This window comes from Ailuropoda melanoleuca, chromosome 13 (genome assembly GCF_002007445.2).
Source record: "Ailuropoda melanoleuca isolate Jingjing chromosome 13, ASM200744v2, whole genome shotgun sequence".
NCBI lineage: Eukaryota > Metazoa > Chordata > Mammalia > Carnivora > Ursidae > Ailuropoda > Ailuropoda melanoleuca.
Window position 1 is genome coordinate 74,106,371 of NC_048230.1, and position 17,176 is coordinate 74,123,546.

The following is a 17,176-nucleotide window of genomic DNA, read 5'->3' on the forward strand; positions in this document are numbered from 1 at the left end:
GCATTCCACCCCCTGGGGATTCTTGGTGTTAAACTCTAAGGAGCTTGCAGGCTATTTAGAAGAGAGGTGCACTCTCTGTGTTAGGCTGCAAGTGTTCACCTGGGCCCATCTTTGTCCCCCAAATTAGGGTAGAGCTTGCTGTCAGGTCGGGGGATGGTGCAGCATTTTGCATGTTTGTTGTTTATTCCTCTTAGTAACCTCCTCTAATTTCTCTTAACCTTTTAGGCTCTCCCTGCTTGTCCTATCCAAGCCACGTGTGAAGCTGCCTCCAAGGAGGAAAACAAGGAAAAAAATCGATATGTAAACATCTTGCCTTGTGAGTGTTTGCAGAGTTTCCTGGCATAAAATCTGAAACTGCATCTCTAGCCAGATTTTTTGAGGGTGGTAAGAATCTTGTGGTTGATCATAGGAGGGTTGATAATAAGAGTAGGGTCAAGCCTTTGGGCTAGAAGAGCCTTTATGGTCACCCAGGTGCTCATAAAGTTCAATCAGAGAGCTCGACCAGGTTTTTGTGTGAGGCCTAAAGTTTCTAGGTCAAGAGGAGCAGTTTCACTGGGACCAGATAGGATGTGCATGGTTGTTACGTGGTTTTTTTGTAGTGCTTATGGCAAAGAAATCCTAATACAGAGTTCTCTGCATAACCCCTTCCCAGAGTTAATCATTGCTAATCAGTTGATTATAACCTCATAACAGACATTTGTCTGAACCATTGGTCTCCAGAATGGGATATGCATAATCCAGTGGCATGTGACGCAAAATGTTTGAACTTTGTATTTTTAATTGTCTTTTCAACAAAAATTTATCCTTTAAAAAAATTTCTGTGTATTTTTGGGTGCATAATGTATTAGAGACCACTATATGAGGCATTTATGGATACTTATGTCTTTTTATTCGTGTGTGAATATATGCATATTACATATATTTTTAAAATATAATTGGTATTCTGATTACATTGCTCCGACTTTTTTCTTTTAACAGTGTATATTGACAGTTTTTGTGTCAAGAAACAGAAATACTCACTTTCCTTTTTATCAACTCCTTACTGTTCCATGTCGTGGATATATCTTAATTTATTTAACTAGTCCCTGAATGATGGCTGAGATGTGTCCAAAGTTTTATTGTTATAAGCAGTGCTGTGGTTACATCTTAATACATGTGTGTCTCTGTGCACATAGGCACAGATGTCTCAACTGGCCTGGTCGTATCATAACTGAAACAATTTTTTTTTTCGTAGATGATCACTCTAGAGTCCATCTGACCCCGGTTGAAGGAGTTCCAGATTCTGATTACATCAATGCTTCATTCATCAATGTAAGGAACTAGAGCTTTTCTCATTATTACCTTGAATGACCATTGGCTACCATCTACTGGCTCCTTCCCAGCTGCACATTAGAAGGAATATTTGTCATTTCAAATTTTCCCTGAGGAGTCTAAATTTTTTAAGAGACCAAAAAAAATTTTTTTAAAGATTTTATTTATTTGGGGGCGCCTGGGTGGCACAGCGGTTGGGCATCTGCCTTCGGCTCAGGGCGTGATCCCGGCGTTATGGGATCGAGCCCCACATCAGGCTCCTCTGCTATGAGCCTGCTTCTTCCTCTCCCACTCCCCCTGCTTGTGTTCCCTCTCTCGCTGGCTGTCTCTATCTCTGACGAATAAATAAATAAAATCTTTAAAAAAAAAAAAAAAGATTTTATTTATTTGACAGAGAGAGCACAAACAGAGGAGCGGCAGGGAGAGGGAGAAGCAGGGTCCCTGCTGAGCAAGGAGCCCAGTGCAGGACTCAGTCCCAGGATCCTGGGATCATGACCTGAGCCGAAGGCAGACGCTTAACCCACTAAGCCACCCAGACACCCCAAGATCGCAAATACTTTTTTGAAGATCAGATAGTTTCATACGTATTCTTATGTTTACCCTGTTGTCATTCCCAAAGATTTTCCGTGCAAATCTAAATGTGTACTTTTCTGTAAGAGTCAGTGAATCCTTTTTGAGCTTATTCAGATAACTAAGAACAAAAGCAGGTCTCACCACCTTTAGTAAAAGTAAAGGACAAGAATATCTGACACCAGGTAAGTCTGGTTAGTTAGGTCTGCTGTGAACCAAGGCCTGAGGGGAGAGCTAAAACTGGGAGGAGATTTTTTAGTGGTGATTGAGGGAATGTTTACAGAAATAGTCCGAGAGACTTGAGTATGTTTTTTAGGCTGTGTGAGGAGCCAGTAAAGAAAGTTTGAAAAAGAGCACAAGTGAGCGCAAGCTAGCAGGAGCAAGCCTGAAGCGGGATGTGTGAAGAGAACACCCATAGATTTTGCACACCACGTTCACAGCAGCATTAATCAGAGTAGCCAAAAGGTGGAATCAACCCAAATGTCCCTTCAGTGGATGAATGGATAAGTAAAATGTTGTCTATGCATACAGTAGAGTATTATTCAGTCTCAAAAAAGAGAGGAAATTCTGATACCTGTTACAACTCTGAAGACATGCTAAGTGAAATAAGCAGGTCACCAAACAACTTTATTGAGGTGTAATTCACGTACCATAATTTTCACCCATTTAAAGCTTACAACTCTGTGGTTTTTAGTATATTCACAGATATGTACAACCATCACTAGTCAATTTTAGAATATTTTCATAACCTCAAAGAAACTTGCACCTCTTACTTTTTTTTAAAAGGTTTTATTTATTTGAGAGAGAGAGAGAGAGCGCGCGCACGAGTGGGGGAGGGGCAGAGAGGGACAAGCAGACCCGCTGCTGAGTGCAGACCCTGACACAGGGGCTCCATCCCAGGACTCCGAGATCATGACCTCAGCCGGAGGCAGACCTTTAACCGACTGAGCCACCCAGGCCCCCACCTCTTACTTTTAAAACACTTTGTTCACCCCAATAAGAACCTTACTGTCCATTTACAGTTAATCCCCATTTCTACCCTTGGCAACTGCTTACCAAGCCCTTCTTGCACAAAGAGCTAAGATTATATGGGAATCTTGAAGAGAAGTGGTACCCAGCACCATGGAGTGATGGCAACAGGCGGGGGAGAACGAGACCTGTGGTTTGGAGAACACAAAGGTCCAAAAGGAAACCTGACAGTGGCCACAGGACGTGATGAAACAGACAGTGGTACAGTTGGCAAGTGGGTTTCCCACCTGGAGTCTTAAGAGGGACCAATTTCCTCACTTGCCTCTGGATGTCTTAAGAGTAGAGTCTTCAGAAGTGTTTTTATTTTTAACTGGTAGGAATGTAGCTACCACCTAGAGCTAGCCTAGGATTTGACTTTCAGAATCCAAAGACCTCTCAGGAACCAGGGAGCCACATTTTATCTTTCCCTTGATCATAACACAAGGAAGAGCAGATTTGCCTCATTGTAGTTATACCTTATTGGTTAAGCAGTGCTGCCGTATCACAATGTCAGCGTGCGTTCATAGAGGCATATGGCACACTCTTGGTTGGGACAGGAAGCACTTCAGGGCTGGGCCCTCCAACAATGCTTTTAAACTGTTCATGGCCCACATGCTACTGTGAGAAATTAGTGCCTTCTTGTGGAGCAGGGATAGGACATGACTTAACACATTCCAAGAGTGTCTCAGTTTTAATGACAAGTTTAGTTATAAACAAATTAAGCCTTTCTCAGTTTCCATCTTCTAATGATTAAAAATATTTGTAGAAAGTTTAATTCCCCTTCTCAAGAAAAATTTTAACAAGGTTCTTGTTACCGACTTTAAATATGTTCATCTCTCAGGGCCTAAAGCTTTTTCCTTCTGTGCTAGGAAGCGACCCTGCCCTGCTATTGTTTGAACTGGAATAGGATGTGGCTTCTCAGACTTGTTGGGCTCCTTCCTTTATCTGCCACTGCCTTGCAGACTTGTATTTCACGTCATCATCTTGGGGTGACATGGTGTCCCCTCTGTGAGGCTGCCTCCTCCCTCATTGCCCATCTTATGGCTGTCTTCAAAAGCAGAGGGTGATTTATAATCCTTAAATCAGGTGATTTTTCACTTATCTAGGACTTCTCAAGTGAACACTACATTTAAACAGGTCGAAAAGATGTATAACTAAAACAATAAAAACTGGAAAAGAAAGATACTGCCTGTTGTTAGTTTTTCCAAGGCTCCTTATCTATTAAGTGACATTCCCAGGCCCATTTGCTCCTTGTCTTCCACTTGCTGTAATGGAGAACCCTGTTGTCTGACACTGGGAACTGTTCCACATACCCACAGGCTCTTCCCTGAAGGTTTTTGCACCTGGGTGAAGCATTATCAAGGAAATAATCCCTTGAAAGAGAAGAAAAGAACCCCTTTTCCTTCCTGATGTGGGCCCAGCTTCATCCCTGGAACCACCACAGATGCTTCTGCCTTGGAGAGTTAACACTAAGACCTAGATTGTCAGCTTTTTTTTTTTTTTTTAAGATTTTATTTATGTATTTGACAGAGAGACAGCCAGCGAGAGAGGGAACACAAGCAGGGGGAGTGGGAGAGGAAGAAGCAGGCTTCCAGCGGAGGAGCCTGATGTGGGGCTCAATCCCAGAACGTCGGGATCACACACTGAGCCAAAGGCAGATGCTTAACAACTGAGCCACCCAGGCGCCCCTAGATTGTCAGCTTTTAAGAAAGCAACAGAAACAGGGTCTAGCCTAGGTGTTGATATTTGGATGTTATACCAGTATTCATTAATAATTTACTTTGAGAAAACTACCTAGACATGTGATCTTTGTTATCTCTGATTCCTGGTATCCAAAGCTAATCCTTTGGAAATTTCTAGAATGGAAATCTTAATTGCCTTGAACTTTTCACAAGGGAGGCTTTGTTAACTGATTGCAAGTCTGGAGAATTTCATTCCTATTCATTTTTGGTTCTCACTTTCTTTTTATCCCTCACTCCTCCCCCACCCTACCCTCAGGGCTACCAAGAAAAGAACAAATTCATTGCTGCTCAAGGTAAAGTAATGATAATTTTTTTTACTTTTGGGGTTAACCATGAGTTCATTAGTGGGTTTGGATATTTTTTTTCTTCTAAATGCTAAATAGATTAATCAGAATGCAGTAACTTTTCTGTAATTACTGTCACCTGAAAGAAATACAGTCTGCTTGCACATTTATACCTAGGGCCTCATCTTGATGACAGTATCCAGAGATCCTGTTAAAGAAGTTCTTTTGTGTGTGTGCATAAAAAAGACTGGAGAAGGCTACACACACACACACACACACACACACACACACACACACACACCCCATAGTCTAATGAGGTCCTCTGTCTTGGGTCCTAATGGGAACCTTAGGTTCAACCCAGGCTTCTCAGAGTTTGAATTTGGATTCAGTCTCCAGAGAGGGTTGGCCACCTCACAGAGTCCAGGCTGGCTCATCTCCTTCCCCAGTTGTTGGACCTGAGCCTCCTCTATGATTCACAGAAAAGCAGTCTAGGAACCCTCAGAGCAGGGACCTTAGTGCCATTGCCTTATACGTGCTCTGCACACATTTCCATAGCCCCAAGTTTTAATAAGTGTCCTCCATCTTTGGGATCCTAGTAAAAGTATCTTGATGTTTGCTGCACTGCAAAGTAACTGATGTTATAATGGTCCATCAAAGCCCATTTATTTAGCCATTCAACAGATGTTTATTGGCCACCTGTTATGTGCCAGGCACTGGCCTAGGTGATAGGGATGCATAGAGGAATAAAACAGGAGATGGTCCATGCATTTTTGGGGCCTTTAGTTGGTAGAGGACAATTTACACCAAAATTAACAGAAGTTCTGGTAAGTGGCTATGCTGCTCAATACAATAGCCACTAGCCACTTTTTAAAAAATTAATTATTTAAAATTAAATTAATTAAGTTAATTAAATTAACAAATTTATTAAATTATTTAAAATTCAGTTTCTCAGTCATACTAGTCACATTTTAAGGCTTAATAGCTGCATGTAGCTAGAAACTACCATATTAGTGCAGATATGAAACATTTTCATCATTGCAGAAAGTTCTGTTGGACAAGTACCATGGCAGAGATAAAACACAGATAGAGGTAAAATAAGGTGGCTGAGAAAAACCTTAGGTCCTTCTTGCCCTTACAGTCTCCCACTGGTGCCTGGCCATTGCCTAACCAGGCCCTGCTTTCTCTCACCATCTGTAGCCATCCATCAAGTCAGGTCTACCCTCTGAAGCCCAGCTCAGCAGCCACCTACTCAGTGATCAGTCTAGCACCAACAGTCATGTGCAGTCTCTTCCTCTCTTTATTTGCCGTGGGGCCTTGTTGATGCTAAAATATTTGTTGAAGTAAAGTCACCTACGATTTTCTGATGGACCTTTTCTCAGACTCCCATCCTCTTGAACCTCTCCACAGTACTTCATACTCCTTGAAATTCTCCTCTGTTATTTCCCGACACTCAGTTCTCAATTTTTCTCACTTTTCTAAATATTATCTCTCTGGCTCTTATTCTTCTTTCTGCCTCTTAAATATAGTTTCTCCCCAAATCTGTGGATGACTACTTCCTTGAAACTCCATTCTTGTCTTTCATGGCACCATTTCTCAGTTCTGCTTCTCCATCTGCTCATCCTTAGTCTTCCTCCCGGGCTTTTTCTGTCTGAACTTGAATAATGCTGAAGATCTCCAGTGTTCTCTTTTTGACCCCTTCTTTTCTTCTCCTCCTCTGTATTCTCTTTGAGAGACCTCATCTAATACCCACCTCTGTTTGGCTGCTGACTCTCTAGAACTTTTGAACCATTTTTTCTTCCTTTTTTAAAAAATTTATTTATTTGAGAGAGAGAACATGAGAAGGGGGGTGGGGGCAGAGGGAGAGGGAGAAGCAGACTCCCTGCTGAGCAGAGAGCCCAGTGTGGGACTTGATCCCAGGACCCTGAGGTCATGGCCTGAGCCAAAGGCAGATGTTTAACTGACTGAGCCACCCAGGTGCCCCTTCAAACAAATTTTCTACCCCACCACCTGGATACCTCCACAGACTCTTCAACATCAAAAACTAAAATATACCTTAGGGAGCCTGGCTGGCTCATTCGGTGGAGCATGGCACCCTTTATCTCAGGGTTGTGAATTTGAGCCCCACATTGAGTGTAGAGTTTACTTAAAAATAAAATTAAAAAGAAAAAAAAGAAATTGACTAAAATATGCCTCTTCTTCAGCCCCCTCAACTGCTTTTTTCCTGTATTCTTTGGCTATCACCATGAATGGAAGGCAGTTCATCTGATCAACCAAACCAGATTTGGGATCATCCAGATCTACCTGTTCCTTGCTCTGAATAGGAGCGGTCCTCTTATTTCTTTCTCCAAAATCTGTCTTCTCTGACACACTGCCTTATTCCCATCTTTTTTCCCAGCTCTATTGTAGTAATCTACTGATGGGTCCTCTAGGTCCTAGCCTTGCTTCTTGAATTTCTTCCACCAGAATGGCCTTTATTGATGCAAAACTCTTGTTAGGACTCATGAAAATCCTATACGATTTTCCATTATGTATACAAAGCCTTCCTTAGCCTGGCCTCCACCCCTTTAGATTCAGGTACCTGTCCTTCCACCTCCATCTTCTGCCAGTCCATGTACCCTGCACTGTAACCTCATTTTACTCCTCACAGTCCCCGGACATCTCATGCTCTTTCTTGCTGCTGTCCCCTGCACCTCTGCCTGGAGCGTTTCTTCTCCCTATATCCCCTTTCTAAACTCCTGTCCACCTCATCTACCTTAATATATGCCTCAGATGTCACCACCTCCAGGAGATTTTTCCTAACCTTGCCAGGCAGTGGAACAACTCTACCTCCATACATCTTGTTGGCATGTATCCACTCTGTCATTACTTGTTTTTCTTATTACTATTTATTTTTACCAAAGGAAATAAAAAAGTTTAAGAGAGTCAAAAAGGTATTACAAGGCATATAAAAACAAAGTTCTCCCCCCCTTCCTCTTCACTTTTTTACTCTAATGCAACCATTTTTACCTATTGATGACTTCTTATGATAGATGATAATTTATTTAATCGTCTTACAAACTGTCTCACACTTAGACATGCATACACATGTCCCTTTTCCCCATTCTCCCAGTAGAGTTAAATCACAATTTAGAGCTAAGATAATATTACTTACATTATTATTATTGTACTAATATTATTTACAACTGAAATATTATATGATGTTTTATACAGTTCTTGGTTTTCCTTTTTTCCAAGAGTTAATGATTACCTTTTTTTTCCTGTTTAGTTTTCTATATACCTAGCACTGAATTTTCCCCCCCGACTCTCCACTAGAAGTATATATTTCCTCTCAGTACCTTCAGAAACATGAGGTTTAATTTTTTTAAGTTTAATTTTTTTTTACCTTGGAATTCCTCTAGAACCTTCTCTCCAGTTCCATTCTAGATTGGTTGCCCTTTAGCCTCTGTCAGAGTTACATCCTGAGCCTTTCCTTCTACCAACACTCAGGGAATTCCATTAGCCTCTGTCGTGTTAGATCCCATGTCTTTCTCTTTGTTTGCTTTCTCGTTTTTGTTTAGAAATCTCAAGCTTTTTGGAAAAGGCTGGATGGTGGTAAATTTTAAATTCTAGCCTGAGCAAGTCACCTAGCATTTCTGTGGCTAACAACACCTACCTTAGAGCATGATAGGAAGGAGTAAATGAGGTATAAAGCACTTAGCTCATTGGCTAGCCAATAACATAGGTATTTAGTGAGCAGTTATGATTTCTAATCCTCATCTGTAATACCTTGGGAGACATTATTTGTGGTTCTCTTTACATTTTGACAGCCTCCCACCCCCAGTTCACTTCCTAATAAAATGTCTGACACATACAGGGTGGATGGGAAATGTTCGCTTAGTAGGTGGGTGGATGGATAGATGGATTGGATATTTAGCTGAGAACATGTGGGCACAGGCTTCCAAAAGTCAGGAATGAATGTTCCCAATTTCCCAGCAGATTTCTTCCCCTTGGTGTGTGTTCTCCTCATCTTTGCTATTGGCTACTTTAGGACCAAAAGAAGAAACAGTGAATGATTTCTGGAGGATGATCTGGGAACAAAACACAGCCACCATTGTCATGGTGACCAACCTGAAGGAGAGAAAGGAGGTGAGTGAAGAAATTAGATGGACATGACCAGCAGAGGAACTCCCTCTGAGCCTGGGCTGTCCATCCTTTGTGCATCTTTTGTGGCTCCTGTGCCATTCATTCATCCAGACAGAACCCAGGCCAGTGTGCTTACTAGACTTTCCTAGGGCCTGGAAGACTCAGGTGGACCTCAGGGGTGCGCCTAGGGCATGTTCCCCGTATCTGGTAGTCAGACAACTCACCCTGGTTTCAAAACAACCTGGAAGAATGACTTGGGCCATTTGCCAAGGAAAAGCTGCAGAGGAGCTTTTTCCCCCTGGCCTCTCTAATCCCTCATTCTCCTGGTTTCCTGTACATCCTCTGAGTCAGCAGAGGGAGCTGTATAAACTGAGACCCTGTGGGGTGCAAGGTAATTTGAGGCCCTGGCCTGATCCTTGTGCAAGCAGCTTGCTGACTCGCCATTTTTTTGTGTGTGGCTGTGGCCGCCAAGTCCATGCCTGGCCAGTCCCATCACTGTGTCACAGCCAGAACCAGTACTGAGCTCTGGATCAAGCCCCAGAGACGAACCCCCATTCATGACAGTCTTTTCCCAAATGGCCCTTAAGTTACCTTGATCCACACCCTGGTGTGTTGGATGTGTTAATCAGTAGTTCTGTAGTGCTTAGGAGGGATAGCACTAGGGCTGAGCTATAGTTTATTTCCTCCAACCTTACCTCTGACTCTTGGAAGCTGTTCAAGGCCCAGGGACTAGAGAAGGCATCATTCCATCTTGGTAACCCCCTCAGCAGGTTGCTGGTTTCAGGGGATCAGATAGGCCTGTCCCTAGATCATAACCTGGGATATTGTGGAAGGGCACATTTTGTAGGTAAAGTAATTTACAATTTGCCCTGAACTGAGGGATCAGGGGTGGGAAAGAATGAGAAGTATAGGGCTGGGGCTATGTAAACGACAAGAGATACTGCTGAACAGGATGGAAGCTGAGAAACTTGAAAAAAAGAACAGTTTAAATAAATCTGCAGTGACCAGGGTGAGAGAAGAGGCCTTCTCTGGGGGCTTCCTGGGGACTTCTGTCTGGGCTTTTGTGGTCCTTTCCTTCAGTTTCTTCATGTCTGCTGGGGGCGGGAGGTCTGAGGTCATCAGGGGATGCATGTCTGTTCCTTTCCAGTGTAAGTGTGCCCAGTACTGGCCAGACCAAGGCTGCTGGACCTATGGGAATATCCGTGTGTCCGTAGAGGATGTGACCGTCCTGGTGGACTACACAGTGCGAAAGTTCTGCATTCAGCAGGTACTGTCTCCTGTCCGCTTTCTCTGCTGACCACTAAGAGGGTGGAACAGACTGGGTCATCCCCTGTCTTACTCAGGGTGGTCTGGAATCACTGAATGTGGGGTCTGTTAGGACTCTGAGACCAGAGATCTGGGCTCTTAGGGAACTTCGTCAAAGCTAAGGGAGGAGCATTTTCATGACCAGGAGAAAAAAGTATTATTGAGATAGAGTTTGATCATCGTAGATATGAACCAAGTGCCTCGGGAGGTGGTATAATTTTCTGGGTACTTGACTTACCTCCTCTTACTCCAAAGGATCCTGACATCAAGGATGTAGTGGCCCCTGCTCTTGGTCCTCCAGAGTGACCCTGGAAGCTTGAGCTAAGGTTGCCTTCAGCTGAGGGGCAGGGTGGTGCTGTGAAAAGGGGGCTTATCAAGAGTCAGGAGACCTGCATTTTAGTTCTGACCTTGCCATTAATTAGTTCTGAGACCTTGACCGGGTCACTTTTCTGAGTTTCACGTTTCACATCTGTCAGCTGAGAATAATTGTAAGAGCCCTGCCTTATCCCATGGGGTTTCTTGGAAGAGATCTTCTCTCCATGGTTAACACTTCCTTGGATACACTCTCAGTTCCCCATTGTCACTGACAACCACAGCTGGCCCTGGCTCCTAAGTCTCCCCTCCCTCCCCTCCCCTGGCACTGCCCCGCCCCAGGTTATCAGAGCCAACACACAGGATCTCCTCACTCCACAGGTGGGCGACGTCACCAACAGGAAGCCACAGCGCCTCATCACTCAGTTCCACTTTACCAGCTGGCCAGACTTTGGGGTGCCTTTCACCCCTATCGGCATGCTCAAGTTCCTCAAGAAGGTGAAAGCCTGTAACCCTCAGTATGCAGGGGCCATCGTGGTCCACTGCAGGTCAGTGTGGCTGACCCTTGGCTCCCCGCTGATACCATATTCTGTTCCCATGGTCAGAGCAAAGGAAAGCACAGGGGCCCCAGCTGAGGAGAAGAGACTAACACAGAGCAGATGAGCTGTTAGGTCCCGGGGCAGCAGCCAGAGAGACTCCTCAAGTTTTGGTGCTGGGTATAGAGCATTTGAGGAAAGAGGGAAGGGCAGTCCTCCAAGATTGGGGGTGGGGAGACCACCACTGTGAAGCCAGAAAGCTAGATTGAGTGCTGCTTTGTGCACTTGGAGACTTCACACCTTTCTGAGTGTCAGAGTTCCCTGGTCCTGGTAACTAAAGGTACGGAGTCCGGGGTACAGTGGGGTTGTTGTCTCCACGAGTGTTCCAGCTCTTCCCCATTCAGAATTAGAATGTAATGGCCTGAAGGAGGAGTCCTGGCCTATGCTACCCCCTCCCTGTATGCTCCCACAAGGCGTGCTGGCCATCCCAGTAACACCCCTGCTCTCTGGCTGCAGTGCGGGTGTAGGGCGTACAGGTACCTTTGTTGTCATTGATGCCATGCTGGACATGATGCACACAGAGCGGAAAGTGGACGTGTATGGCTTTGTGAGTCGGATCCGGGCACAGCGCTGCCAGATGGTGCAAACAGACGTGAGTGCTTTGTGGGTAAGGTGAGGGTGGGGGCATTCCAGGATCAAAACATCTAGCCTCATGGATTACTCAGCCTTCTAGGTTATTGTAAATGATCATTAAGCCTTATAAATTATGTATTAAAAGAGACATGGAGCACAGAGGAGGTTGTACCTACGGGAGTTGGGAAGGCAGGTGTCATTTGCACTCGACTGTAAGGATGAGGAACAGGTCCTGAGAGAAGCATGCATGCAGGCAGCTGGGAGAACCAGTGCCCTCAGAGTTGTGATTCAGCTCAGCCATGACCAAGAGCAGCGGGAGGATCAGCTCTGTGGTTGGGGCGTGTGGTTCAAAGGGCACAGCCCTGGGAGGGTGGCTGGCCCAGGTTTTGTGTGTCACCAGACTTTGACAGCCCCTTCAGACTGTTAAATCTGTGCTGTCAGAATGAGCAGGAGTTACTTGTCCTTCTCTCCAGGCTTCCACTCTAGGAGGCTGCCAGAGTAGGACACTCCCTCCCAAGTTAAGCAACCTCGGTGGGATTTGTGCCTTTGAAGTCCTGACTCACTGAAGCAGGACAACAAGAGTGAATAGTTTTATACCTGCTAGGGTCTAAGGAGAAGTGGACTGGAGTGAATTGAGGGTGGGAGGGGATCATTTGGCACCGCAGAGACCATGTCGTATGTAACTGGGAACTCGGGCATCGTGGCATTTCAGATGCAGTATGTCTTCATATACCAAGCCCTTCTGGAGCATTATCTCTATGGAGATACAGAACTAGAGGTGACCTCTCTAGAAACGCATCTGCAGAAAATTTACAACAAAATCCCAGGGACCAGCAACAATGGATTAGAGGAGGAGTTTAAGGTGAGTTGAAACTGAGCTCCCTCTTTGGGACTGAAGGATCCATGTGCTCTGGGGAATATGGAATGCTTGGCTCTTAGAGATTTAGCAACAAATGGGTAATCCCCAAGTAAGATATGTGCATGGTTAAGCAGTCGGTTTCTGGCCCTTTATTCATAATCTAGTCGTTTTCAACCGTCCTGCACATTAGAATCACTTGGGTTTTGTTAGGAGAAAAGGGAAAACGAACAAACAAACTGGCATTGGTTTTTTTTTTTTTTTTAAAGTCCCCTAGCCGACCCCACCCCCACACAGGTGATTATGATGTACAGCAGCAGCAAACCTTTCCTTTAAGGACCAGACAGTAGATATTGTAGGCTTTGCGGGCCAGACGGTCTCTGTTGCAGCTGCTTAGCATTGTTGCTGTAGCACAAGAGCAGCCATAGTTGCTGCACAAACAAATGATCATGGCTGTGTTTCTGTACAAGTTTATTTATACGCAGCAGGCCAGATTGGGCCCATGGACCATAGGTTGCTGACCTCTGTTGTATGCCATTAAGACAGTGGTTCTCAGCACACCTAAGGAGTATGTCACACTCTTGTCAATGTAACTATTCCCAGAAGAAGAGATTCTGGGTTGCAGTAGGAAAGATTGCATCCCTTAAAGCAGTTCTTCTCAAAGTATAATGTGCACACGGATTACCGTAGGATCCTCTTAAGATGCAAGTTCTGGTTTGGGAGGGAGAAACAGAGTTAGGGCCTGAGAGTCTGCATTTCTGCGTGGTGAGACTATTGCTGGTTCATGGTTTATACACTTTAAGTAGCAAGGATCAAGAAGGAGCCCCGGAATCAGGAGAAGGGAGCACGTGCATTTGAATAAGGCTTTCTAAAGAGTCCAAGACAGCCTCTGGAGTGGAACAGCAGGGAGAGAGGAAAGGCAGGAGCAATATGCAGCCAGAGTAGCCTGAAGATGCAGGTCTGACAGGCATAATCTTGCCAAGTTACAGGGATAAGGAATGTTTCCCCTTTCCTTCCCAATTTAGAAGTTAACATCCATCAAAATCCAGAATGACAAGATGCGGACTGGAAACCTTCCAGCCAACATGAAGAAGAACCGAGTTTTACAGATCATTCCATGTAAGAGCCCTCTTCCCACTGCAAAGCCTTAGTGCCCCGTCCCTCCTTCCACTTCTCAGGTACTAATTCATGATCAGCTTGGAGACCAGAATTAGGGCATTGCCTCTTTTTGCTCTTAGTTCTTTAGTGGCTTCTGGAAATGAAAAAAGCATGAAGTCCAAACGGTTTCTCCCTCCTGGGCTAGGAACAGGCACGTTATTGCCCAGCTGGGATTATACCTACCCAGGGCTGGGGGGGTGGGGGGGAAGGAAAGATTGAAAGAGAGGTAAGAGAGGACAGGTGATGTTGGGGAGCCACAGCTTCTGTCCTTCCTGCAGATGAATTCAACAGAGTGATCATTCCAGTGAAGAGGGGCGAGGAGAACACGGACTACGTGAATGCATCCTTCATTGATGTAAGTGGGGGCTGTGTCCCCAGAGTTCCCCACCCTCCATGGAGATTTGGCTGGGCCTTGCAGTGCCACCCTCCCAGTGCTTGGGAGGTTTGTGCTTGTGTCAGTTGTCAAATACAGAACCGATACCCAGTGTGCACGCTAGTCTATCAGGCCCAAGAGAGCAGAAGGTGGTGGGGGAAACAGAGGGCAAACACCGGAGTAATAACTGGAGGGAAAAGTTCATAGCACAGACCATAGCCAAGGGCTGAAGTCCTCTGGTCTTTCCCATTCTTGTTCTCTTCATCCCAGCTCCAGCCCCCCTTTCCCTTGTCCTCGTAGAGAGAGACCAGCATGTCAGACAGGGTTTGGCCCTTGGCCAAAGGGGAGCTCTGCCTGCAATGAGTTTGCCTCCAAGCAGCCCCATCCCATCTTAGTGCCTGTCTTCTTCGCTAGCCCCTCCCTGACTAAACCACCTTACTCCTACCATTGACCTGGCCTATATAGGGCTACCGGCAGAAGGACTCCTACATCGCCAGCCAGGGCCCTCTTCTCCATACCATTGAGGACTTCTGGCGAATGATCTGGGAGTGGAAATCCTGCTCTATCGTGATGCTAACAGAACTGGAGGAGAGAGGCCAGGTGAGCTCAACAAGGTCCTGGGCTGTGGGAGACAGAGAGCACAGGAAAAGGGGTGGAGGGGAGCTAAAAAGATATGTTTGACTTAAACTGTCTAAAGAGCCATATCCAAGCAGTTGATCTGAGCAATCAGGAGCTTCTCAGGACTGGAAGAGCAGTGTAGTGTGAGCGCCCAGACAGTGCCTGCCTTTTACTTCTCTTCTGAATACGGTTTGCCCAGAGCCTAGCTTTGTGCATCACCTCCTCCTCCCACCTCCCAGGCAGGGCAGAGCTAGTGAAGTGAGGGATGCAGAGCCAGACCGAGGATCTAATGTGGAACTCCTGAGATGTCCCTGAGAAGAGATTGCCTTCCAGGCCAGAAAAATGAACCAGAGGACTGCGGGAAGATGAGCTGCCTCTTTGCGAACTACAGAAAAGAAAACAGTAGAACTTGAGAAATAAAGAAGAAATGTATAAGTTAACATTCAGTAACAAGGAAATCTTTTAAAGAAAACATTCTCAAGTCAGTTAAAAAGTAGAACTGTCTGGGAACTCAGAATGTAAGGGACCTTAGAGGCCCCCTTGGGTCAGCCCCCCTCAGTGCAGGGAATCTCGTAATGCACAATCACACAGCCTCTACTGAGCACTTTGCATCCCAGGGGTCACTCTTTCTCTGCCTGCCTCCTGCCCCCACCTCTAGCTGTATTGCTGGGTGGCATAGTCTGTGTTCACACAGTGTTTATGTTCTTCAGCACTCCATTGTGGTTGCATAGTGCAGTAAATGTGCTTCTTTATGCCTGGCGTGTGACTTACCAGGGATCAGACTCAAGAGAAGGAGCCTGGAGAAGCCAGCAAGGGCCTGATGATAAAGGTCTTTCTGAGCCGCAGTGAAGAGTTTGGACTTTATAGAGCGGTTTAAGAGCCCAGCCCCTCTGGCTCAGTGAGGAGGACAGATTAGAAACGAGCACACCACAAGCAGAGAGGAGGCTGTGGCTATGCTGCCGATGGCCTGGACTCAGCACAGATGGTGACAAGGGTCTGTCCCAAAAGATGGTGAAGAGGTGGCATGGTGACAGGGTGAAGAATTAAGGACAGCACCCACTTATGACTCAGTGAATTTACAACCAATTAAAAATCACTAAGTGTATTTTACATTAGTTGTTACTAGCTGCACCTTCCCCATTCTGTACTTGTACAGTTTGTTTAATTTTGATACAACTTTATACATATTTGCACACTCTGATGTTCTGTATGCAAGATTTTTTTTTTCCAGTTTTAATCACTTAACTCATTAGCTGTTCTTTCCGGATTTCTGTCATGTCCCTAATCAACAGATGCACTTCCTAGGTCTTCATCTCTCATTAATAACAATACTGTTGAGGTGAGAGGTTTGGGGCACAGTTCCCGGCTCTGCAGTTGAGCAGTGAGCTACTGTGTTTTGTTTTTGGTTTGTTGTTTTTGTTTTTGTTTTAAGATTTTTATTTATTCGTGGTTGCTAGAGAGGGGCAGCAGGAGAAGCAGGCTCCTGCTGTGCAGGGAGCCTGATGCAGGACTCAGTCTCAGGATCCTGGGATCATGACCTGAGCTGAAGGCAGACGCCTAACTGGTTCAGCTACCCAGGTGCCCAGTGAGCTATGGAGCTAGGTACGTGTCTCCTGGCCCTCTCTAATAAGCCAGGATAGAAGGTGCAGATAAATGGCATGCGGTTATCCCCATACTGCCCACCTCCAGATGGGCAGGCCCATATTGTAGGGAGAAGCACTGGGATGGCAAGCACAAGTATCATCTCAGCCCACTGCCCTGCAATAAAATGTGGCCCAGTGAATACCTCAGACTTAGTCCCGTCAGATTATCTGGCTCTTCAGTCCTTGAAAAAAACCTAATGAGAGTAAAGGGTGGAGGGCCATGCACATACACAGTTTCCCACCCACTGGGTAAGCCTGTAGGTCCCTCAACCTACCACTCTGCCTGTTGCCTCTCTGCAGGGCCCGTGAGATAGGCAGCAGCTCTTGTCCCCAGAAGCTTCTGAAATAAATGAGAACAGGATATTAATGACATTCTTTATAAGACCTCACAGCCCCCTAAGACAGGATTTCCCTTCCTGTTCCATCTACCATTTGTCTTGTCAAGTGTAGCCTCCAGAGATACTAACACAAGCCTGAATGATACAGTGAAATTCAGTTGCCTACATTTACACATGACACCACCACTCCCCCCACCTGGTTTTAAAGTACAAGGAAAAAGTCTTAATCCCAAATTGTCTATTTTCTATACATTAAAATTCCAAAAGAATTAAAACTTAAAATCCTCTTTTCTCCCTGTTTCTTATTTTTCCCCCTGCTCCATCTTAACCAGAGGGGTCCACCAACAAGGGAACAGGCTTGGTAAGG

At 45.3% G+C, this 17,176-nt stretch overlaps 1 protein-coding gene across 6 annotated transcripts in view; it reads left to right on the forward strand.

Moving 5' to 3' along the window:
- Window positions 1-17,176, forward strand: part of PTPRA (protein tyrosine phosphatase receptor type A) — a 92,741-nt gene that overhangs the window by 62,711 nt on the left and 12,854 nt on the right. For all 6 annotated transcript variants that reach the window (XM_034641858.1, XM_034641859.1, XM_002918774.4 and 3 more), the window contains 11 exons: window positions 226-316; window positions 1,235-1,311; window positions 4,888-4,924; window positions 8,943-9,040; window positions 10,185-10,304; window positions 11,036-11,202; window positions 11,707-11,842; window positions 12,536-12,685; window positions 13,705-13,798; window positions 14,116-14,192; window positions 14,676-14,810. In XM_034641858.1, coding sequence (XP_034497749.1) covers window positions 226-316; window positions 1,235-1,311; window positions 4,888-4,924; window positions 8,943-9,040; window positions 10,185-10,304; window positions 11,036-11,202; window positions 11,707-11,842; window positions 12,536-12,685; window positions 13,705-13,798; window positions 14,116-14,192; window positions 14,676-14,810 — 1,182 coding nt within the window. The remainder of the gene's footprint in view (window positions 1-225; window positions 317-1,234; window positions 1,312-4,887; window positions 4,925-8,942; window positions 9,041-10,184; window positions 10,305-11,035; window positions 11,203-11,706; window positions 11,843-12,535; window positions 12,686-13,704; window positions 13,799-14,115; window positions 14,193-14,675; window positions 14,811-17,176) is intronic.